The sequence below is a fragment of the Athene noctua genome, chromosome 1, assembly GCF_965140245.1.
Source record: "Athene noctua chromosome 1, bAthNoc1.hap1.1, whole genome shotgun sequence".
Lineage (NCBI taxonomy): Eukaryota > Metazoa > Chordata > Aves > Strigiformes > Strigidae > Athene > Athene noctua.
Window position 1 is genome coordinate 105748062 of NC_134037.1, and position 25165 is coordinate 105773226.

The window sequence follows — 25165 nt, forward strand, 5'->3', positions numbered from 1 at the left end:
AAAGGAGGGGGGGCAGAAAAGAAGAGAAAAATTTTCTGAAGTAAGAATGATCACTTCCATCTCAATGTTTCAGAGATATTTACATGGTACTACCTGGAAAAGCGCATGGAAGCACTAGGATTCAAATGCATTCAAAATATACCTGACAGATTACTTAAGAGCAGAGAAATAATTTCTATTTGCTTTTCTGTTTATTTTATTCTCCTGTCCTCTAGGAACTGTCTGATTTACAAGGGATGAGAAAAAAAAGAAAGAAAGGAGGGGGAAATGGTTACAGTGTCTGAAAGCATTTAAATGCCTTTACTGTTTTTGTCTGGAACAAGACCATGATACGATTTCTCATGATCCAACTTTTGTCTGGCACTGAGATTAAAAGACCCACCTCAAAAACAAAAAACAACACTCCCACCCTAATAAGCCTCTCAGGAACTCTCCTTTGCATTCAGTGTCTCAGATACTGAATTTTCAGTGCTAACTAACGAGTAATAACAAAAGATCTACCACTTCATCAGAAGGGCCACTGCTTTGAAGATTTTGCTCACTGCACAGCCATAGGAAATGTGTCCAGAAGCTCCCTTCATTCCTCTCGGAATGACAGCCACAACGTAGCATTTGAAGAGTTAAACGTTAACGGGGCTGTGCACTGGACGCTTTCGGCTAGCTAAATGAAAAGTTCTGGAAGGCCGGGAGAAATCCTGAGTTTCAGCTCTTGATTAATTACAGCCTTCTTCAGAAGCTGAAGATTCAGTCCCTGCGTGGATCCCTCCTTCCCACCACCCCCACCCGCTGACAGCCTTTTGCTGAATACCTCTGATGGAGCAGCAAAGGGCAGACACGTGCCACCACCTGAGCCCATCTCGTGCTTCTGTCTGGGCTCCCGGCGTAGACCGAGCCATCCTCTAGATTTGTAGGAGAACAATGAGCTGAATTAAGCCAAGTGTGCCGCGCCGGGTAATTCAGCCGATTGTTGTTTCTCCATCTGTGACACCACAGCCTGATGATTGATGGGACAGGTGTCATTCATACTGATATCAGCCACCGACAGTGGCTGCTCAGCTCTTTAAATATCACCCAGCACCAACTGGGCCCGAGCAGCTCCTGTGAGAAGAGCGATGGGGTGCTCGTGAGCTTTACTCAGTTATTGGGAATCCGATTCTCACCCCTTCAACGCTCACGGGAACAGTTGGTTAAAGACACGGCATTTCATGCCACTTCAAAACATCTGATCTGTCCCACTACGTTAACGGCTGCTATGAGAACACTGCCAGGGAATTCTTTCACTGCTGGAAAAGTGAATATAATTTAGCAGAGGAAATCTTGCATTCATGGAACATTAAACTACCACGATGAAAAAGAAAAAAAAAACCCAAACGCTTTTTCCTATGAGAATTTTGCCATTCTCCGAAGATAATTTTGCTAGCAATCCATGTGCATTCACTTTCGGAAACACACTCTAAATCTCTTTGTTTTTAAGACTGCACAACAGGTTTAACTTTTATTTTTACTAGATGTTTTTTCTCCCTTTTAAAAAAAAATTAATTATGCTAAAGAAAACCTCACAGACTTTCTGAAATTAATACCTCTGAAAATTATTTTAGCATTAATACTTGTCAACTGAGCATATCACAGTCCATCTAAGCAAGAAAATACCAACTTAAACATAAAAGGACACTTGCATTCATCCTCAAAAAGACAGAAACCAAATCCCCCAGCCAATTTGAAGACAGAAAAAAAAAAAAATTTAAAGTAAATGAAGAATACGCAGAAAATTGCTTGATCCTTTCTCTCTGTTGCGTTTTCAATATATGGAGAATCATACAAACTGCCGGTAACTGGCTATACCAAGACCATACCTAAAGAGTACATAAAGGAGTATGATTTCATCATTTTGTTAATGATTTTTCTTTATTAGATTTTTCCATCTTGTATTTCCTTAAAAATATTCATGTGTGAGATGAAAAAAGTGTTTCTTCCAAAAATAGCTCTAGAAACAAACCCAGAAACATGGGGAAAGGGGAAAAAGAGCAGAAATATCATGGATAAGGATGGACTGGATTAAACAAGCCACCTTCTCGTCTCCCCACCTGCCCGGGCACCTTTATATTGGAAGGAATTTCAGAAATGATCAGAGAAAAGTTAACACTACATTTTAGACAGACCTTTTCATTACACTTGCCAGTACCTCTGTATCTGCAGGACTTTAATGTCTAGATGGAGGGGGGGGGGGGGGGGGGGGGGCAAGACACGGGGAGTGGGCTGTCTTATAATCTGTTTTTTCATTTTTTCCTCTTTTTTTTGTTTTTGCCTGCAGTTTTTCTGAGGCCATTCAAAACAAGCAACAGGAACTCCACATCACCGTCTCATTCTAACTTGCCAAAGCCATCAATCTCTGATCACACCTATTAGAATCTCACTGTAGCCAACACTACATTTTGCGACAGCTTGACCAGTTGTTTAAGGAGAGAGTGTGTGATGGAGCAAAGCTAAATCGACACATCTGTGATACTTCTGACACCCCTCAGCATGGCTAATATTAATTTGTTTTCTTTGGCTAGGTAAGTGCTGCCAAAACACATTACATATGGTATGTAGTTCCAATCAAAATGATGAAAAGGAGATGCGCGGTTTCTTTCACTTACAGCAACATGGAAAGATACAGAGGAGTAAGAGACATCCACACTAACCTATGGAGTAATAACCTAAAAAACCTCAAATCACTTTATCTTAGAAGTTTGGTTTCAGAACACAACCCTTTAACAAAATCTGCCCTCCTCCCACATAAAGACTGCAGCTCAAATCTGCAAAGAGGTTTTAGTCAGGGAAAGGGAATATAATTTTCAATATATGATAAAAGGATATATTTATACTATTCTCACATGCACAGAGGTAACTCATCATATTTCAGTAGGTTATCATATAAATAAATGTGCACAATTCTGTACAAAGATAATACAAATGGCTTGATTAGACTGAAGACAAGGAACCTCTGTATCATACACCCCGATATACTAACTTTCTGCAGTATATGAAGACCCTTCTCCAATTTCATGCTTAATGTTCAGTGCTAGTGTCATGGAAAATATGAATTTATATTTCTAATAGTATTTTTTAGTTTGCCCTGTAAATTATTTTGATCTAAATCAGAAAATTCCATCTAGATTTCATACAGATTCAGAAAGGTGACCCATGGTAAGAATTAGATATTCAGCAGTAAAGAACAACATACGCTTGTCTTACACTCCGTAAGAATACCTATATCGCTCTTAACTTTCATTAGGATGTTAACAGAGATTTCTCCAGCAAGTCTAGAAAGCTGAAGAAAAAAAAAAAAATTTCAATTTTTAAAAGAAGTGGGAAATTATGCTCTGATTAAAAAGCTCTGCTCCTTAAAGAGAAAAAAACCTGGAAATTAGACAAGATCCCCTTTAATGCAAACCTGCTATATTAAGGAATAGCAAAGAGAAAAGCCCTTCTTTGTTTGAAGGAAATACAAATTAATTGAAAAACATTACAAGCATTATGTAAACAAACCCAAGAGATTTAAAGCTTCTGTATCATAGCAAATACATAAATTGTTTCATAAGACATACATGTCAAAAGGCAATATTCTATCGTATCTATCGGAGTTACTCTCCAAAGTGCTACTGAAAAGACAAACGAAAATCATTTAAAAATAATTAAGTAATGCTATCTGAAATAGCAGTACATAATTCAGTTTAATATTTTTCTTTAATGTTTCACAGTATTTTTACTTCTGGACAAGGAAACCGCAACAAAAAAAGATAAGATTTTTGGTGAGGACTAAGGACCTTTAAAATGGAATGTATATTTTATATTTTTGTCTGAGGACATCATGATTTATATTAACAACCATATGTGTGAGGCTTCCCCCCCTAAAAATAATGATATTCTTTAGGTGTAAACATAACTGTGTATCCAAGGACACACGTAGCTGAAAAAACAGTTTTCTGATAGAGAGCCAAAACTTAGAGGAATATGAATAAATATTAGTCATGTAAATTATTTGGAAGAGAAAATTTTTATGAAAAAAATACAGCATTTTCTTTTAAAAGCAAAACTGTACAAAAAAGTACAAATAGAGAAAATGCCAGGTTCTATGGAGAATCTGATATAAAATCAGGTGCAAATACTTTATCTACATTGCTGGCCAGCTCTCTCCTCATGGATAAGGAATAAACAAACACATAAAAGCAGCAGGTTTTTGACAAGCAGCTGCACAGAGGGAAGTTATGTAGCTCTGCATATACTTACTGTATACATGTCCGTGTGCACACACACAATAGATGTACGTTGCACAAATCGCATAAGGTATACACTATACACCTGGAACACACGCATGTGCATAGAGATATATATGTATGTATTTGAACTCAAGACTTGCTATGCATAGAGAGAGGATTTCCACATAAAATGCAAATATATAAAACAAAACCACACATACGCTTCTACAGATATGACCGTATGCACATATGATTACCTAACTCAAGTACAAAAGTAAAAGAGGATACACAAAATGTAAAAGAACATGTAATAAGTGGAATGTCAAGCTGCAGCGACTGTTGGTGTCATCCCTGCGCTATCAAACATACATATGAGTATGATTGGAGACAGAGAGGCTAAATATTTCACTGTCAGAGCATGTCGAGAAATGCAATTCATTTCTCTCTCATGTGCTTTAGGACAATGACAATTTAATACAAGGCCAGTGGATGTAAAAGAGATAAAAACTGAACAAACTGGCCCAGCATAATCACAGATTTCCTCTAGAGAGCTTGGTAGCGTGAGGCTCATATGCACTTGTAACGGATCAACATTTTATTGTTTCTTCCCTCCATGAATGTGCTATGAAGAAGAATTCATAGCAAAGCTTACCTTATAGACAGGAGCTAATTTAAGCTTTAATAGAAGCAAGAGTTCCTCCCTTTTTTTTTTTTTTCTGCTTATCCTATGCATTTCACTTAAGCAAAAAATAATTATTTGAGGTACTTCCTTTAAAGGTTCAAATAAGTGTCTTTTTCATTCCTACTTACACTTCCACAGGGGTGCAGGCAACCTCCCTGTAGGTGAAGGGTCAGTCCTTGAAAAACATCCCGTAAAATGAATAATCATGTCACTTATACATAATTCATATTTTTATACTGTAATTTTTCTATCGTAATTTTGCTCTGTAACATACAGAAATAGCAGCATACCATATGGACTGACATAATCTGTGAGAATAGACTTATCATACTTTTTAGCTACTCTAAGCAAAGTAGGTTTCAAGTATTGTTAAATATTATCATAGACAAGTTACCTTCTGTATTTGATGAATAGCACCATGTATTTGAAATTAATTGCAAAAGTAGGGTCGGCTAATGAGGCAGCCCTTATCTTTTCTCAGCAGTGCAAGCACAAGTATTTTTCTGCTGGCTCAATATTTTTTAAATGCCCAAAGTGCTATTAACTAAGTTGAAATCTGATTAAAATATGAACGCTAAAATATTCAAAACAGCTAATGCAGCTACACACACACACACACACACACACGGAAATTCTTATCTCTTTTCTTATCATTAAGCATGTGTTTTGAAAAATAATAATTAAATAAATTGTTCCCTACAGATTCTCCCAGTTGTTTTCCTTCCCATTAGCATCTTTGAAAACAGTTTGTTAAGACAATAGTTATTCTTTATTATGGAACTATGGGGATGGTGCCCTTCTACCTGCCTCGGTTTAGAAAGAAATTTAGAAAATATTAAAGCTTAAGGACTATTAGAAAAAAGGACGGCATGCCTTTAGGAAAAAAATGGGGTGAAAAAAGTACAGAAAAAATGATCAGCCATTCAAGAGAATTAATGGATAACCACAAGGGCTTTGCTAATAACACGGGTTAATTACCGCTGCAACGCACCAGGCTCAGTAAATAAAAGAGCACAACCATAAACACATGAAAATGAGCAACCATTACTGAAAGAGGGACAAACCCCAGTAAATGAAAAGCTGTCAGATGGGCATTTCAGCACAACCCCTTTATAGTTTCTGCAGGATTTAAAAACTTGCCAACAGTCCATCAAAACCAAAAAAGCAAAGACCTACGACCGGAAACAGAGAGGGAAGAAGGGAGCAAGGCCTGTCTGCTGCCCAACGGGAGAACACAGGCAGAGGCTGTTCACTCACCCACCCTTGGGGGCTGGCTTCACAACACGGAGCTGCGCGCCACCTTACACACTGGGTGCGCGTACGGAGGCCGGGAGACTTCTGACTTTAATATTACCTTTGGGCTTTATTTCTTCGTAACAACTGTAAATAGCTATCCATTAAGACAAATGCATGAGGTTAAAGATCTCCACAGCCTGGAGAAGCCGTGGAGTGGAATCAGGTGCGGCTTCCCACTTCACAAAGGAACGTTCTGCAGTCCACCCCTTTCCTCCCTTTACGAATGCAAGACACTTCTAAAAAATTCTTCAGGAATTAGAAGTTATGCCAAAATATTTTAAGGAACGGTGAAAGTGACAAACTCTTTTATGTTTTGCATATAATCCCCTTGCAGGAGGGCACATACACACATAAATATATATATTTACGTGCTGATGCATGTGAATATACACACACACATTCACCCGTACACAAACATAACCCAGATAGACTTGCAGGGTAACTCCACAGACTACATTGCAACATGAGAACAATTAGAAAAATATAAAATATGTAAACCGACCATCACTGCACTGAAGTATTCACGTGATGTGACACCTACGTCCGCTTTTTAAATGTTATAGCCATTCTACACAGTCTTTATTTCTTGTCATCTGTATTTTATCTGTTGCACTGAGAGATGAAAATCTACGCACGCTGCAACAGCTGAACTTGTTTCATGTTTAAATGGTGTTGCACATTTTTAAATAGGGAAAGTAGGGAAACTGCTGAGGGTTTGAATTAATGAAACACAAGTGAGCCACAAAGGGCAAACACACATAGGGCACAGAAGCTTTCCGTAGTTACAAATCTCCTCAGTTTTCTATGTTTGGCATTCAGAGATCATGTTTAAATTTACTAAACTAGTCCCGCTCTCCCTCCCCGCCTTGCTTTTTTGGAGTGTTTCAATTGCCTTTCCTTCTTCCAACAGCTGTGACAACTGTTAAAACAGTCAGTAAAATTAAGTCCGCTCTATAATCCTTTAGTCAACGTTACATTTTAATCAGAGGTTGAAGGAGATTTCACGTTATGAACGCACCGTTTCATTTAGAATGATTAAACTGACACGTACGTCAAAATGAGCAGATATATTTATTGCATCTGTTAGCTTATTAACTATTAGTAATTATTAGTGTTGTTGTTATTGCTGAAAAAGCAAAAAGCCAAGGTTGCAGCTGGCTTTAAGTTATTGCATTCTTTAACATGCTCTGCCTTAAAATCAAAGCATACCTAGTGACGGTCAGACAGATGTCTGTGCACTCCTAAAATGTTCGGACAATTTTTAGATCAAATCTTTTCTGCCCTCATCCGTAACATTAACAACTGGAAAAACTACTATATTATGTTTTTATGCTTGTACGTGCATACTCACATTACAATATATATAGTCAAACCATAATTACTATGAATATTAATAACGTGTAAAACTCTGAGGTTTCTTAATTGAGACACAGAAGCAGATATGTTTCTGAATGTTAGTTATTTCTCTGTGTCCACTCAACCACACATGCCTCAAACCCTACGCTAGGACAATACACTGGGAGTGTTTTAAGATGACTTTTAATTGAGCCAAAAGGAAAGAAAAAAATTAGTTTGAATCTTGCACCAGAGCCAAAAAGACATGTGCCCCGATTTCATTTAAATGCATCTACTTTAAGAGGCTTATCTAAACTAATCATTCAAATTAGCTGCAAGAAGGTAAATTCAAGAAAGCTCTTGGGGGGAGGGGGGGAGCATCCACCCCCCCAAAAAAAACCAAACCCAAAAAAACTTACCGTCTTTTTACGTATTTTACGTGTCACTGTTAGTAAAAGCTGTGGAAGCTGCATTCTTACATTTACGAAGCTATCTCGCACTACACAGCACTGACCTATAAACCACGTCTGAGAGCGCATCCTACGTCTATTTATTTTCTTTTATTTATCCCGGAATATTAGAGCGGGTTTTTCCCTGCCTCCCCTTCCCAAACGGTATTCCTGGGAGCCAGGCTATCTGTTACTTCCCGTATTATTTCACCCACACGCGACCACCGCAATTCACTTTTCATCTCTGGCTTAATTACAAATAGCAATGCAATATGCAGACAGTAAGGACAGCTAGTGGGCATCTACCTATAATACACTGTCACCTCTCAATACAGCCTTTCCACCGCCTGCGTCTGGGGCGATGCTGGCTGTTCGCGTGGGGGTTTTCTTCGGTGTTACTGTCACCCTCAGCCCAGTACGAGGGCACGGCTACGTAAGTGGCTCGACATAAAGAAAAATGAATCGGTGACAGCTCCCGTGATATACGAATATTTAATCCCGGCTGCAGGCTGAAATCAAGTTGAGGAGCCACTCGCCAGCCCCAGCCCGCCCGGTTTTGTTTGGGCGCCACGCTTTTCGCCGGAGACGCTCCGCCAGGTAGCGACTAAGTGCCAGCCCAGAACTGCGGCTCGTTAAAAAGTATTTTGCTGCCTTTGGTAGGGAAAAGCGAGGGCAGAGGGCCACGCCGTGCGGCGCGGACGCCTCCAAAAGTACAAACCACCCGCCCGGTGGCTCCCGCTGCCCGGCCGGAGCGGCGCCCGGCGGCCGTTACCTCGGGGCAGCGCGGCGGCCGCCCGCTCCCAAGCGTCGCCCCAGCGCCGGGCGGGCTCCCTCCGGGGCTCCCTCCCGCCGCCCCGGCGCTGACCGGGGAGCCGGCGCACCTGTCAGCCGGCGAGCGCCGGGGCAGGCGGCGGCGGCGGGGCCGGGCGCTGGCCCGCCGACAGCCCCGCTGCTCCCGGGCGCGGAGGGCTCCGCTTGCCGGTCGCCTCCCGTCCGCCGCCCCCCCACCCCCCCGCTCCTCCCGGCGCGCAGCCGCCGCGCAGTGCTCCGGGCCGAGCCGGGCCGGGCCCGACGCGCCCGCGACGGCTGACGCCCGCGGCCCCGCCACAGCGTTACCTGCAGCGGCGTCTAGGCGCCTGTCATGTTTTGGGGCAGGCGTCGGCGGTGGTGGGGTGGGGGCGGGGAGCGGTACCTACTCTTCCTCGTAGTGCAGGGAGAGCGGCTCCGGCAGGCAAAGTTCTACCGAATCCATGTGCGCCCGGCGACCATTCTTCGTGCGCCCCCGCGGTAAAGCAAAGTTTCCGTGGCCGAGCGCGGCGCACTTGGCAGGAGCGTGCTCCCCGGGCGAGGCGGCGGCGGCGGCAGGCACGGCCAGTGGGGACCAAAAGCTCGCCCGCGCGCCTAATCAAGGACTTAAAGCCCCGCTCGGAGCTCATGAATATGAAGTAGGGCTTTACATATGCAGTCCCCCCGGCCCGGGGGGGCGGCCGATTGGTGGGGCCGCGGCCAATCAGGCGCCGGGGGCGCCGGGGCGGCAGGTAGAGGGGTGGGGACGGGGGAGCGGCCTCCGGCGGCGGCGGCGGCGGCGGGGGCAGAGCTGGCGGAGATGTCCGCGCCGCCGGCCGCCGGGAGCTGCCCGACCTCCCTTCCCTCCTCCCCTCCCGTCCCCGCCCCGCCCCGCCCCGGGGAGGCCGGCTCGAAGTTCCCGCGCAGTTCGGCAGGTACCGCGGCGGGCTGCCGGGGAAGAGGGCGAAGGACGGCGCGCAGAGGTAGAGGATGCAGTTTGCGCTGCCGTTGCCGGCTGTGGCGGCCGGGGCCGGGCTCGGCTCTCGGCGTCCTCTCCGGACCGCTGCTGCTGCTGCCGCCGCCGCTGCCCTAACCTTTGGAACTGCTCGGCGCCGGGGGAAAAAAAAAAAATAATAGTAACACCAAGGGCAGCCTGCCGAAGCTTCTGGGTAACTCAACTTTTCATTGTCGTCCGAGTTGCTGGGGGGGGGGGGGGCGGGAGGCAGGGAGGCGGGCAGGCTGGGATTTTATGATGTGTAATAGATATAAATAAATCTAATATAAATACATAAAATGTTATATGCATATATAATCATGTATTTTAAAATTAAAAGCCTCATTTCGTATTTCCTAAAAAAGGACATTCCTAACAAGGCGAGCACTCAAATCTATTCCCTAACAGCGTGGGTGCCACTGGGTGCATATACAGGTATATATGTGTTCATACACAGCTCAACTGCATCTTTAACACGGTTCTATTTAAGGCATATGCCCCTGTGCAAATGTTTAGATGTGTATCTTTAGATATAATAAAGAGAAAGAAAATCTCCAGAGCTGATCAATTTCTTCTCTAATAGTGGACTAACTCAACCTACCTCATCTTAACAAGATAAGGACTGTAATGTAGTAGGTCTGCGTTAGTAGATCTGGGAGCATGCATAGACCTCTAACCTGTTTCGGTCTTTGGGTTTTTGTAAAGCAAATTTTACCGAACTAAAAGGGAAATAAACACATAGCCCTGTATGTATGCCAGCATAAACATCACCGAGCCCTGGCATAAACATCACCCAGCCCCATGCCAACAAACCACTGCTTAGAGCCAGCTCAGAGTTGCTCATCCCTGTGGTATGAAACATCCCCGATTAAACTTGTTCCAAGAAAATGACCGTACTCAAATTTAGAGACACTGTTTGCTCTGAAACACACACACACACACACACACACACACACCCTTTTTAAAGGATCAGTAATGAATTGGGGGTGCATTTTTTTCTTCCAAAAGCTACTATTTTTACTTAATATTACAAATAAGACACCATACTTATTATCCAGGTTCAAAGTGTTTCTGCCACTACCAGTGAAAACAGATGCTGGCTATTTCTAGGCAAAAAAAACCCAAACCCAAACCCAATAACAAAACCCCCAAACACAAAACACCACTGAAAAGACCACAATTTTTTATAATTCAGCTCAACTCTTACAAAATCTTTTGTGGCTGGAGCCCTAACATGATGTAAGTGACGATGTTTTAGACCCAAACAGATCAGTGCACACCCACAGAATGCATTAATAACATTCACAGATGGGAACGCAAATGCCTTCTCCAAGTCTGTTTCACAGCGTTTTACCAAATAAATACAACAGAACGCAATTTCAAAATACGTAAGTTCAGTAGATGTGGTTGTACATGTTTACAGCAGAGAGACTCCAGTGTTATGCATTTAACCTTATGCAAAAGACAGGGCCTGCTTCCTACAAACCTGATGTAAATACAGGGAAGTTTAGGAACTGGAACTCTCACAGCAAAACTACAGCTCAGACTACTGTATAAAAGCAGGTACTAAAAGCTTAATTACCAGTAGCATTATGCTGTCTATATTGTTAAATGTGAACTCTATAATTAAGATGTAAATTTGCTTGTGAGCAGTGAATTAAAGAGCCTCTGAAATGTAGAGTAAAATCCAAGAACTCCGTAGAAACATCAGAGACAAAATCTTTTTTTTTATCAAATTTTTAAGTGAGAGGCATTTAATCATGTTACTGTATTGAGACATCCTCTTTAAGTAACCATTTGATAAATGTGGATTTTGGAATCACATCAGAACTTGAATATGATGTCTTTATGTATAGGTATCTGTATTTCTACATAAACCTAAAATATAGTTCCTACAAACCGATTTACATGTTTACAATAGCAAAACAGGAAAATACAAATACACTGTACTGAGTGTCTCTCTGAGTGTCTGTTCACAGATTTATACCCAAATTTGCTATTTTTCAATATTTTTATGTTAAAATGCCTTCAAATCTTTTCATATGTATGTGTTTTCTTATTTAAAAACCACCCATGCTGAATCCCTATACATGAGTAATTTGATAAGGTCACTTTTCTGTATTAAGTTCCCTGGAATACACCCTCCTTAAAATATGACAGCTAATCCATTTTGAAACTTCCCAAAGCACAGATTAGCTTGATTTCTGCTTTCCCTTCATTATCTTCTAAGATTGTGTATTTATATTCACGTGCTGAAAGATGATGGTCTCCTGTCATAGTCTGTCTTCCTGTAAGCTCTCCTTTTCATGTTCACGTAGTTTCCTGCTACCTTGTTGGTTTGTCATCCCCCACCCTCCTTCTACACCTCCAAATTACACATTTTTCCTCTCCCCCTATTAACCATCACTACCTTTCTATCAACCATCTTTCGTCCAGGCAAGCGGCTCTCTTCCCTGCCAGTGCTGCTTCTTGGAGAACCAGAAATACAGTGCTGTACTTTGCATGTTGATAAACAAAGCAGTTGGCTTCTTCCCCTGGGACTGAAAGTGTCACCTCTACCAGACCAGGGCCTGGAATTCCAACTACATTCCTGAACTTGGGTTTCAGAGTTAACCACCAGTTTGGGGGAGGGAAAAATAAGAAAGAAATCACAGCAGCAAACACACTGGGGCAAAGCATAGCTTCATTTTCTCAAGCTTTTCTGTAGAAATAAATAAAAACAGTAGTAGGGGAAAGAAAAAAAGCAAAACAGGTAACAGTTTACTGAATTTTATCAAGGAACATAGAATAAGAACATGCATGCAAACACACATCTGCGCTAACTTATCAAAACGTACAATGCAAAATCTTACCACAAGGAGTCTATACAAAACAGTGGTAATGGAATCAGAGAGGGGAAGGAAAAAATCGTCATGAGTGCCTGTACCAGTCAAGGGGCATTACTGAGCAGCACCTACATTTCCATGTCTCTGTGTGCATATAATTTTTCCTGCGTGCCAAACAATCTTTAAGCATCTTCATGTTTAAATACTACAGACATTTCAAGGCATCCAAACACACAGATTCCTAAAACACAACTAACTCAAAGCAACTGAAGAAGTAGGATTCGGTGGCACTTCACAGAAGCTGCACCGTGCATTGTGTCAAATGTGTATTTATTTACCAAAAGGAGCAACAAGCTCAAGCCATCTAGGAAGGAGCAAGAATATGAAAGAGTCCGTTAGCTTCTGAGATTTTATTTGAAAACAAGTATGCTGTAACTTTAGATAAAAATTTGCTATAGACCATTGCACCTTATTCAAAGTCCAGCTGGAAAATATCATGTTAAGTATTCAAAATAACTATCAAAGTATCATCAACTATGTGAATTTCTCTTTATCCACAGTCACTAATTAAAAAACCACAACTCAGATGTGCTATGCTAAAGCAAAATCCACATCAGATCAATATTGTCACTGTCTACTGGTCTTTTGCCTTTTGTGCTTCTCACCGGAAGGCACTTGGTGCATCCCTGGATATACCACTAATGAGTTAAAAAAAACCCCAACACTATGAAAGTTCCAAATTCTGCTCACCTGTTTGCACATAGCTGGACAAACTGTAGCGGGTTATTACTTTAAAGCCATCTGCTACTTCAATCTGTATTTAGCATTAATTACTCCTTGTTTTGATCTTAGAGAAAAAAGCTCGCATAACACAATCTCCGAATGCTCCTCAGAACTTTTCAACAGGGCCTTCACAAATACACAGAGCAAGGCTTTTAGCTTTTGCTGGTACACTCAGTTCCAGCATATAAAAAATGTCTCCTTGAAATAACAGCAATTGCCTTACCATGCTACCGAACTACATTCACTTCATCTGGTCTCAAATAAATACTCTGTATTTTCTTGTCATTTTATTTTCAAGGACATGGGTATTTAAATGACTGCCTTCACTGGTACAGAATAGAAACCATTCACATTGCTATAAATGAAAATTATTCTCTTGACAAAACACCTTTTCCAAAGCCTCTGACAAAAAGAAAGAGAAAAAAAATAGAAAAAGGGAGCCGCACGCACATTGCCTGTCACCCACCAAAAAAGGTCTACTCCCTAAAGATAATTCAGGCACACACTTCAATATGGATATCTCACTATTACCCCAAGCTCTTTTTTTTAGTGTAAGTTTCTTCAGAGAAGCTGAAGTGCATTACTGTCTCAGACAGCCAAGGATAAGATGACTGAGGGAATTCAGTTGCTCTGTTTAATTAATACAGGATTATTTCACTTTCATTTTGTGAAGCTAATAATATGACTGGTGGAATGTCAGTAAAAATTAAATCATAAACTAGTGCAGTACCAAAGGGAAAACTTACTTTAGTTATGGAGTATTCCCAGCAGAAATCTTGAAAATCTTATACATATTTACACTGATAAAATACCACATGTACTTCATGGGATACTGCAAGCTTTCTACAATCCTTGTGGCATGTATTTACAGAGCAAGAGTTAACATTTTGAGATTATACATTAATAAATGAGTTGCAGTTATATTGTTTCTTGAATGTTAAGCACCACATACTAAACGCAGGAACACGTTCAAGGTCAATGTCCTATTTTAGACCTTTTCAGCAGCTGTGATATTATGATAATCACACTTAAAATATTCCTATAGAAAGAGTAAATTAGTCCTTTTCACTAGAAGGATTATTATGATAAACAACAAATCCAAAAGAGAACAGATTCAGATTTCTCACACACACACACACCCCCAATGCAATAAATTCCTGCCTGTTACTGTGATGACTTTCCTATCCAGGAAATTAAAAAACAAAATTTCCACATTATTCTGTGCTTTACATTACCTTTCGTCTTATTTGGAGGCCTCACCTTTGCAAAAATACCTTCCTTAAAAAGCGCTTGTGCTCTCTGTTAGAACCAAAACACTCCAGTTGAGATCCCATTCTATCACCTATATTGCAGTGAAATGTAATATCCCACTAAACCAGAAGGGAAAGAAGAAAACTTAGCATCAGCAGCTATTCCTAAGCAAGATTAGGGGTTTAGCTCCATCTAATTGAGGGATGAGATGTGTCCCTCAATGGGTCTCTTCCCACTCCCTCACCAGCCTTTCTACCTGACTGCAAGCTCTAAGTTCTAAAAATAGAAGAAGAAGAAGATGGAGCGTAAATATTTCCCAGTGAAAACACCAATAATCTTTACTGTGAGCTGACATGAATTGCTTGTTACGCTGCCCTAGGATATCATGGCTTGAAGCGAGAGCGCGCGCACACAGGCACAGAGCCACCAACCATCCTCAAAGCTTTTGTAACGTGTATTTGTGGATACGCGTGTCGCAGAAGCTCCTCCGACATCTGACGTGGAGCCGGCACACCTGCTGAACAAAACCCATTCTCTCTAGCCTGCCTTCCCCTCCCCGCCCCCCCCCCCCCTTCCCCCCCGACTGTCCCAGCCCATCTTCCATCACTCTTCTTTTTCTCCCCCTGCTCCCCCTCCACTCCCTTCGCTCTGGCATTTTTATTATTAATGTTATTGCTATTATTACTGTCCAAGCATAAGCTGATCCACAGGGGAGCCTGTGTAATTTAACCCCTCAAGCACTAAATTTCTTCACATGTGCCAAAGACACAGGTTTGTTGTTGCCTCCAGCAATATCCCAGGAAGACGAGTGATGGCGGTGTCATATCATCACACAGCGACTTAATCTATTGCGACACCCAGGGAATGGGTAACTGAAGAGATTTACAGAACATGCTCTCTGACTGAATACAAAACGTTATCCCCTTTACCAACAAACTGAAGTCACATGAAACAAATTTTACCCTCCTATGGCTCATCATTTCCATGACTCTGCTTTATCCAATCCTACCCCAGCATTAGTTGTCCCACTGTACATCTTCTAGCTATACAACACTTTTTCAACATTTTTGTTCACCCTCCTTTGTTCTTATGTTCTCTGATTAGCAAACAGCCAGATCATGTTGAACTGCCAAGTAACATAGCCTCAGAAATCTTTTATCCATACTCTAGATGACTGGAACCATCACTTACATCAGGGTTATCTCTACATGGTGTCTTTATGTTGTCTGACATCTAATGCATGGGGTTTAAAACAATAGATTAAAGGGGTAGCACTTTTTAAAGGCGCAAGGGACTAAATTAAACACTCACGGTTTCACTACAATAAATACTGACAAGCAGGAAAACATCTATTTTAATACCAAAAACCAAAAAACCAAGCTGCTTCTCAAGCAGGGGCTTTCTGCATGGGTGTCCTACTTTTGTTATCCATAACTATTAAGGAAGAATTCAGTGTAATAGAGAAGTATGTAACTATTCTCTACAAGATCGAGGTGAGATTCTCTAAACATTTCACTGACCTGGGAAGGAAGAATTTGGTTCAGAATTAATACTGGAGACAAACAAGACTAGTGAAGAGTCCTCAGCTTGGAGTTACCTGACTGTGCTGGTGAATCAGAGCTTTCACCATGTGAAATGAAGAGCTCCAAAACAGTCAGAGGAAACAGGTAACAAGGTCGAGTTCACAGTAAACAAATCCTCCCTTCCCATAAGGTACTAGCTACCCTTAACTCATCTCTAGACACCCCAGGTCTAAAGCACATTAGAGACCTCCATAATGAAGGCCACTGAAATCTGTCCCTGTGGTAACAGATTTCTAAATTTTCTTTCTGTATACATGCCTTCTTCAAAATGCATATATCAGCTGACTGACAGCCCTTAATATTGTAAACTTTGTATACAGGCATATCTAGTCTCTATGTCAAATTATTTCTTGGACACACAATATGGTTATAAACCAAGCACAAGAAGACGTTAAGCACATCTTGTACTTTTCCCCAAGCATTAATATGAAGATACTTAAAGGTTTTAATGGATATACAGCTCACAGATGGGTAACTGTATGGTTTCAGTGATGTAATTCACCATCAGTTGCTCTTTTCCCAAGTCCTACAGCTCCATCCACCTGAAAGTCAAAGATCTGATGGTCTTTGAGGAAGCCTGTACAGAGCATAACATGGTGCACTGAAATGCTGTTTGTCACTCCTATACTAAATTCCCACTTAGTGGGAGGTGGAAGGTCTAAAACACCAGTCAAAAGTATGTTGGTATACACCAATATAAGTGCAAAAATCATGCTATCTTCAGTAGACTTGTACTATAACATTTAACAGGATCATATAAACATCTTCAATACAATACATAAGAATCGCTCATTAACAAAAATACCTCTGTTAAATTATTGCAATGAAAACATTTTTTTTCCATCTGTATTAGTAAATATGATTAAATGAGACAATACAATTGTAACAACATCCTTCTGCAGATGAAGCCTTCTATTATCACCTATGTTTCTGTCCTATGGCAGCTTCAGTCCTATTGACCAGATAGTTAGCCCTATTCAATTATTCAATCTCAAATCAATAGATTTACCTCTGTGTATAATGGTTAAGGTGTAAACATTATGTACACGCTCTTTCAGTTTAATTCTTGTACTTGCAAATTGGAATCTATATTCTAATTTCCTTTTTGAGAAACATGCAAATATAAGGTTTTATATTAGTTTTTTTTACCTCCCACCAGGTCTGCTGCCATTTCAGGTGTTACATTTCCAGAAATTGAGCTTAACTTGCCTATGACAGATTTCTGTCTTTCACAGATAAAAAAAGGAAAAGTGAGAATTGTAATTATTTGATTCAAGTATGCTGAATAAAGCAATAAAATAGCTGTATGACTTTTAAGCAGATCCAGTCAATATTTTACTGCTAAAGCACTCACTCAAGGTGTGAATTGTTCTAGAAAGTACAGCCTTTAGACTTACTTCACTTCTGACACTTGTATCACAAACAATTTGGTTCAATTACTGTAGATGCATGTATGTGTGTCCCTGTACCTACACAAACACACACATAAATGTATTATATTATACGCTCTTGGTTATCTACATTTACACACACAAAAAAAAAAAAAAAAAGCAGTAAAAAAGTAAGCTGAACCAACATATGGACACAGAAGTGAATGGCTCCTTCTTTCATTCTAGTTAGAAGTGACTTCATTAATTTTGTCCCTCCAAAGACTCCACTTCTCTCCTTAAGGAACTTCTGAAAGGCGAGCTGTTTTGAAAGCACACCAATTTAGTGTGTTACATGCCTTACTTCTCACCCAGAGCCAGATTTTACATTCCTTTCTCAGACAAATTCATGTTAACTTGCTCTCCCCACAATAAAGCATTGTAAAACAAATTCCAGATCACCTACTTCCTGAAAGCACATCCATTTTTGTCTATCTAGAAAACAGATCTAATACTAGTGCCATAATACGGTATCTTTACAGACCAGATAACCCAGAAGAACACAGTTATAACTTATCTGAGCACGAGTTCAAATAATACTACCCAATGAAATACTGATTTCCTAGGGAACACCCTTGCTGTTACCTGCCTTGAACCCATCCAGGACTATGTTCAAAACAGCTTAAGTTTATAAGCATAAGAATGATGGCAGGGAGCTGTATATACAAAAATATACAGCAATTTCTACATGCAACCATTACAACGTGACTGTTAAGAGACAGGCAAGAATTTCTCTAATACCGGCAGGGAAACAATAGGCTTAGAAAAACTGGAAAGGCTTTTAGAAATCAAGTACCGAAAAGTTGCAACTCAGTCTTCCTACTGACCTGTTTAGTCCAACTTCAAATTATCTGCTCCTGAGGCATTAACATAAACTGCTCCATTCTTACTAAAGGCCATATCTGTATTCTTTAGCACTGTTTGCATTTGGTACACATATTTTCAGAATGCTATCGGTCTTTATTCAGTAATGAATTTGGCAGAAAAACAAGAATCTGTTCTCTTTTATTGTTATTTTTCTAAATAAATTCTCTAAACCTGATTGAGTTAGATCCTTGAATCATGCTTTGGAAGATTCAACTTGGAGTTTCTGAATAAAGTGAAGCACTTAAGCAAATCAGACTTTCATTCTTCATCCACTGAGAAGCCTGAGATTTAAGATGAAAGAGCTGGGCTGCCTCTCTCTTTCCTTATCCTGCAAGGTCCCTTCATTTTCCCTGTTTTCCCAGTAGATTTACTTGTAAATCTGGTGACAGACACATTTGAAGTCCTGAGGTCTGACTCCTGACCTCAGTTATGTTAGCCCTTCCCTGCAGAAGAACTACCCCTTGGATCACTGACTTGCTATTATTCTATGGTTAATAGACCTGACCTGTGCAATATTTTTTTATCTGGCTACAGTCCTATCTCTAAATTCTCTATTTTGAATGAATACCGATTTTGTGACATGAAGTCTGCTATATAATGAAATGCAAACAATGAAAAGGCTAAATCAGTTTACAAAAAATCTATTTGTCAAACAGTGTGGAGATGCTCCCAATTTAGTCTGGGCAGCGCATGCAGCTCTTGATAAGGGAGTTAAAACCAAGCCGTTCCACTGCATAAAAATAAAAGCATCTGCAAGAGAGATAGATTTTCTTTTGGAAAATCTTCCCTATAACCTGTAGCTAATTATAATAAATAAATAAATAAAATACATACACACACACCCCCCACCCTTGGATTCTGCAGGAATTTTCCAACAGCCAGGAGCACTGTTGTAGTAGGTAACAGCAACCGCCTCCCCAGCGCAGTCCCCTTATGTCACATTTGCATTTCTATTCAGCTACATTGCCTGACAATGAAGCAAATGGGTCTGCCTTATCTGTACAATTCTGGACAACAGAGATTTCTAAGCCATACAAAGGAACGAGCTTAACATTCAGCACTCAACACCTCCCCCCCCTCCCCAAGCCCTGTGGGGAATACAGTCGCACCAACACCTGTCCACACCAAAACCTGAAACCCTCACCCGGTGTCCGAAAAGGAACAGGTTGAAATCATAAAAATGAAAGAAAATTAAAAGCTATCGAGACTTTTAAGGACCTTGCCAGCCTCGAGGAAGAAAATAGTCCCGACCCTCAGGATTTTCAGGCTTTGTTTGGACGTAACACAGAAGTAAAGGAGTGTCCCTGGAATGAAAAAGTAGATAATATCTAGTCAACCATTTGACTCCCGCTGTCTCTTTTAGGCTGGTATTTAATACAGCAGATGAAATCTAGAGATCCTTTTATCAGGGAAATTTCATATCGCCCTAGTTTTCATTAGAAAACCTTTAGCAGCCAGGCTGGCTAACTCATGCCATTTCATTGCGGTATGAAGACATTTCCAGCTAATTCCTTCAAAATTAACATTGTCTCATTTAAAAGTTAGAAATGATACAAAAAAACCCTGACAAGCAGAAACCTCCAGATCAAACTTGTGTTATGACAGCACTTAAACCAGTTATAATACAGGCTAGGGCTTTAAACAGCAAGGGTGAAAAAAAAAAAAAAAAAAAAAAAAAAAGACACAGTTCTATATACACTTTAGTTTTAGTCTGGCTTTCCGTGGTATGTATATATATGTACACGTTGTATCTGTCGTCCCTCTCCCTCACTCTCTCACTCTCAAATGCTCAAGGTGAAATAGGCTCTGTGCCCACAATCTCGAGTTCAAGAAACTTCCTTGTGGAGGGGGTTATCCACATGTTTATTTGTATATACAGAAGTAATCTGGGGTAGCAAGCATGGAGAGAGGGGTGGGAGAGTGTCTTTTGTCCTATTTAGTATATCCTAAAGCACAATATACGTTTTACATAGCGTACTGAATTTTACATTGCGAGCTTATACTTTAATTGTCCTGAACTTCTAGGTAAGGTTATTCTTTGCTGTTGAACAAATGCTGAATTTCTCCCCAGAGGTGGCTGCAATGAGTAGCGATTCTCTATCTTTTTCTCACTCACACACTTTTGAAGATTTACAGGCATGAATATCATCACGTTAACATAAAATGATATTATTATTGCCAAAAAACAAGACAGTTAAGCACAGAGACAGTGAGAAATGCAGAACACTTCCTTGTATTCAAAGGAAACACAAAGCTCCTTAAAACAGCCCATTGTTTTTAATTTTACTAATACTGATGCTTCAGAAACTGCTGTTTGTTGTTGCCTTTGTGTGAGCTGGAGCACATTCTGCTTCTTCAAGTGCTAGTAAGAGAACAGCCAACTTTTATCATCCTTAGCAGTGAAAATGGCTTTATTGCCGAGAGGTATGAAACTACCAGTTGTGCTGGTATCACACCTCCTAAAGCACTGCAGATCCCTCGAATGCTGCCAAGGTGACAGATCACTTTTACGGTCAACTGTGCAGGTATACAAGTGAACTTCGTACAAGGCTTGTACATATAGTGTAGTGCAGAGCAAAATTTGGTCCTTAAACTTGCTATGATAAAAATAAAACAGAACAAAATTAAATAATTGCTACTAACACGTCAATATTTTTAAATGTTTTTCTAGACTGTAGTGTTAGAGGTATTATGAGAAATCACATACTACTACACTGTTGGAACTACTTGTGCCTGTTGATTTACTTAAAAAAACAACTAGCAGAGACGGAAAAGAGATACAGTAGCTGGATAGTTAAGAAGAAAAGTAGCCAAGGAAACCATTTTCCACAGATTGGTCCAAGGTCTCCTTTAATCTCAAATCAGGTCACCTAACAGGTTTATGTAGCCATACAAATGAAAATAACCCCTTACCTCTGCCCCCTCATAAACACGTGAGGACAGAAGTTGTAGAATACACCTTGCTGACTGCAAACATACTTTATGCTCATATACTGCATCCTGAAGATACCTATCATGGTGGTTTCTACAAGCCTGTCCCTTCCGGAGTACAGTAAACAACACAGCTGACCCAGAAGGAATAGATGAGAAATTTAACTAATTAATGAGCCCTGCAGGCTAAACATCATTTCTTCTGCTCTTTGGGGCATTTATAAGGTCAGCTCTTTGCTGTTTTTTTTCCCAGCATCAGGTCAGACTCATCTGTCAACATCCACAGGATTTGGAAGACAATAGTGGCCAGGTAAAATTCAGTTGTCCCCACTATCATGCCAAACAGCACGGCATATTTTGTCTGATTCCTACAGTAAGGGAAGAACTGTTCAGACCAATTCAGATTTATCAAAATACGCTTCTCTAATGTTACTTTGCTCTTCCATGGACAACAGTTTAAAATGGAAAATATTGTGTTCATAATTCAAGAAAATATTCTGGAACACAGCTCTGTTCCCCCATCCCGCTCTGCTGTCTTTCTGATGATCGCCTTCCTGAGTGTCACACGGCACAGTTTTCTTCCATCTGCTAGGGAAGTTTCCCAAAAAGTATACCAACTTCAAGAAATGAAGAATCTGAATAGGAGACGTTCAGATAGAATTCAGAAAAATGATCAGCTCACCTCATCTGTTTCTCTAGCAATATGTGCACTGTTACTACCCAATGGCCTCTTTGGTAATAAACTTGTCCCACCTCCCATCTGCTCTTCTTGCTGGCCTCCTGCCACTTCAGCCTCAGTCCTTTCCTGTCTTCAAGATGTCATTCAACTTCACTTGCTCCCCTACCCATTTGTTTCTCTTTCCAAGTGAGATCAAGCATACATCTTTCTATGTCTCTCGCTCCAGCCTTTAACTTCTGCTCCATCTTTTTAGTAAGTGTCTATGTTTCTGCTCCATTTATCATAGTTGGCAGTATGCACTATGCAGGTGTCAAGGAAACCAAGAGAGAGTTCACTATTCATGATATTGCCTTTTCAGCCTTCTTGTGGCTTGCCATTGAGTGTCAGCTCCTTAACACTAAGCTATATGTTGAGAAGAATGTGTATCAGTTAAAGACAAATTACTTTAAGTCAATACAAGGGCACATAAAGAAACAAGGCTTGCTCTAAAGTTAGACTTTTTCAGCTTCACTCTGATCCCTTTCTAGATTAATTTTCCTTTTATTTGTTCATTGCCTGAGTTCTTCTGTCATCTCTACAGCATTTTTCCTTACTGTCTAAAAATAAGCATACAAGCCATTGCACAATGCTGGACATAACATGCACGCAGACCTCTGTAAACGTGAATGCCTAATGCTCTACTTCAGTAAGTGCTTCCTTTTCACATCAATACGGACTTGCGTTTCACTAAACATAATTCAGCACAGAAAAAGAAATGTCTTGGACTCAGCAGGAAGGAAGTCAAAACTAAATCAGAAATAGCCAGCTGTCTTTCTGCAAAGGCTGAGAGCAAAACTCCACCCATCCCCTCCACTGTCTTGAGCAGGGAGGAGGCACAGCCTCCCCTCCGGCTGAGAACAAGACACCTGTGTGCCCCTACCAGTCAAGACTCATTGTTTGTAAGGACAACACTCAATTCCACAAACATACAATGAACAGCAAGACACATTCATATCCTGGAAAACTGGTTTAATTCATTGTTGAGAAACTTTCTCGTATGTGCACTACTTCAACACAATACAGGCAGTTAAAAACAACTGCAGCATTAAATGCCCAAGTCCAATTGCATCTATTGCTTTAGAATTGGAGATAGAGGGGGGTTGGGCTGCGTTTTGCTTTGTTTTCTTCTTTGAAAATACTGTTTATTCTGTCATTTCAAGTACAATGAAATGTCACTTCACCATAAACAGCAGAGTACTAGGAATAACTTCACTATCATAAGAATCTAGCTTAGCAAAGACAGAGAGTGGACTTGATGAGAATTGACAAAATGCAGATATGACAAAGGTTTTCAGGCTAGCCAGTTCTTTAGACAAATGGAGTTTAGATTTATGATGAAACAAGGGGAAGAATTGACCATTGAGGTAACTACAGGTTGTAGTAGTTTCTGGATCACTTAACGTTTTTCATTGCACTAGTGCTATTTTAAATACATGATATAGCCTGAATTTTTCTGCATAAAGCAAATCTGCCATCCAAAGATTTTTTTACTCATGATATACAGTCAAGCTTGATAATCACTGCAGTCCAACTTAAGCTCAAACTTGACAAGCTTCTTCTACACTGGAAGTGCACACATCCAACATGAATGCAGTTTACTAGTGTTTATTCTGTGTTGCAAAGAACAGAGAACAGACACCCCTTATAATCAGTAATTATTATCATTAAGACATCTGTCCAGGCCACCTTACTGTTTTTACTCATTATTAGTGTGACAACGATAATAAAGGTAGAATTCTTCTTACAATAAAACAGACAAGTCTCCAGTTTCTGGCACAGATAAGCAACATCTAATGCACAGTTAAAACTTCTTTCCTTACCAATACTGTGCATTCTTCACAACAAGCCTGCAAAATAGCTCTGTGACTGGCAGAGCCCCATCCAACAACTTTTCACATCTTTCAAATAATTTCTGTGGAAGTGAGAAGGCCTATTTGTGTAAATACAAATATAAAACCGTAACTATGGGCCTAACATAAAAATTCAGTTTATCATCTTGCAAAATTTCTCAGAGAAGTAAAGTTTCATGTTTCTCCAACACGGTAAACATTATGTTGCAATTTTAAATTAAAATCTGAACATTTAGACAAGCCATTTGCTGGACTTTCCCTCTTTTGCTAGAAAGCAATAAAATATATTCTAGTCTTCTGATCAACTATATCCCTTTGTGTTATTCAGAGACCACTACACAAAGTCCTCACTTAAAGAAAACAGTAGAATATGCAATTGCTTTAAATACTGCAACCTATTTTCTGTCCCTGTTATATCACCTGAAAAAAAAATCCATGCCTACAGGAGGAGGTCAACAGCATGGAATGGGTCAAGGTTACGGCTGAAAAGGCAGAAAAAGTGCAGGGTAACTACATGTTGGGAATGGGTGACACAACTTAGGGGGCAACACACGTGGCATATTATGAGCAACGACAGATTACAATGATATAATGAAGGAATGCCTCTCGTATCCTGAAAGACAAGGACATCACAAGACAATGGCCCATCCAATTATCTCTACTCTTATTTTATTCCTCATCCTTCAGTCAACTATCTCAAGCACGGGAAGCACCCTCTTAAATCAATCCTACGTTCATTCCATTTATCCCTTATACAGGTACGCTCATTTTATTCTGGTCCACTCAGCGTCTGGCACGACTGAGAAGAACAAATTAATGCGAGCATAAAAGTCTAGCAGATTCTGTCTGTAAGGAGCTACCACATATTTCCCTTGTCGCATCCCCTCCCCTTCACCAAAGTGCCACTAACCAGCCTCTGTGGCAAAAAAGCTATGTAGTCCCCCGTGCCGTCATGTGCAGTGGGGCAAATCCACACCCTGTTGACCACCACTCCATAGCTGTTTGCGTTGTCTCTCTGGTTCGACAAGTCTGTGCTGATGGCACCTGTTAAAGCTGCTTCAACTAAGCTGTTCTGCATTTGTCTGGCTGGATTTGGACTTCCCAGATCCCTGACTGAATACAAAGTGATTTGAAAAAACGGTGTTTG

General features: G+C 40.6%; 1 protein-coding gene across 11 annotated transcripts in view; it reads right to left on the reverse strand.

Moving 5' to 3' along the window:
• Positions 1-25165, reverse strand: part of ESRRG (estrogen related receptor gamma) — a 408336-nt gene that overhangs the window by 159475 nt on the left and 223696 nt on the right. Inside the window, exon 1 of one of the 11 annotated variants that reach the window (XM_074897221.1) lies at positions 9200-9380. The exons of 9 other annotated variants lie outside the window; for them this stretch is intronic. In XM_074897221.1, the coding sequence (XP_074753322.1) occupies positions 9200-9255 (56 nt within the window). In that variant the 5' untranslated portion in view covers positions 9256-9380. One more of the 11 variants, XM_074897230.1, reaches the window with a different exon arrangement.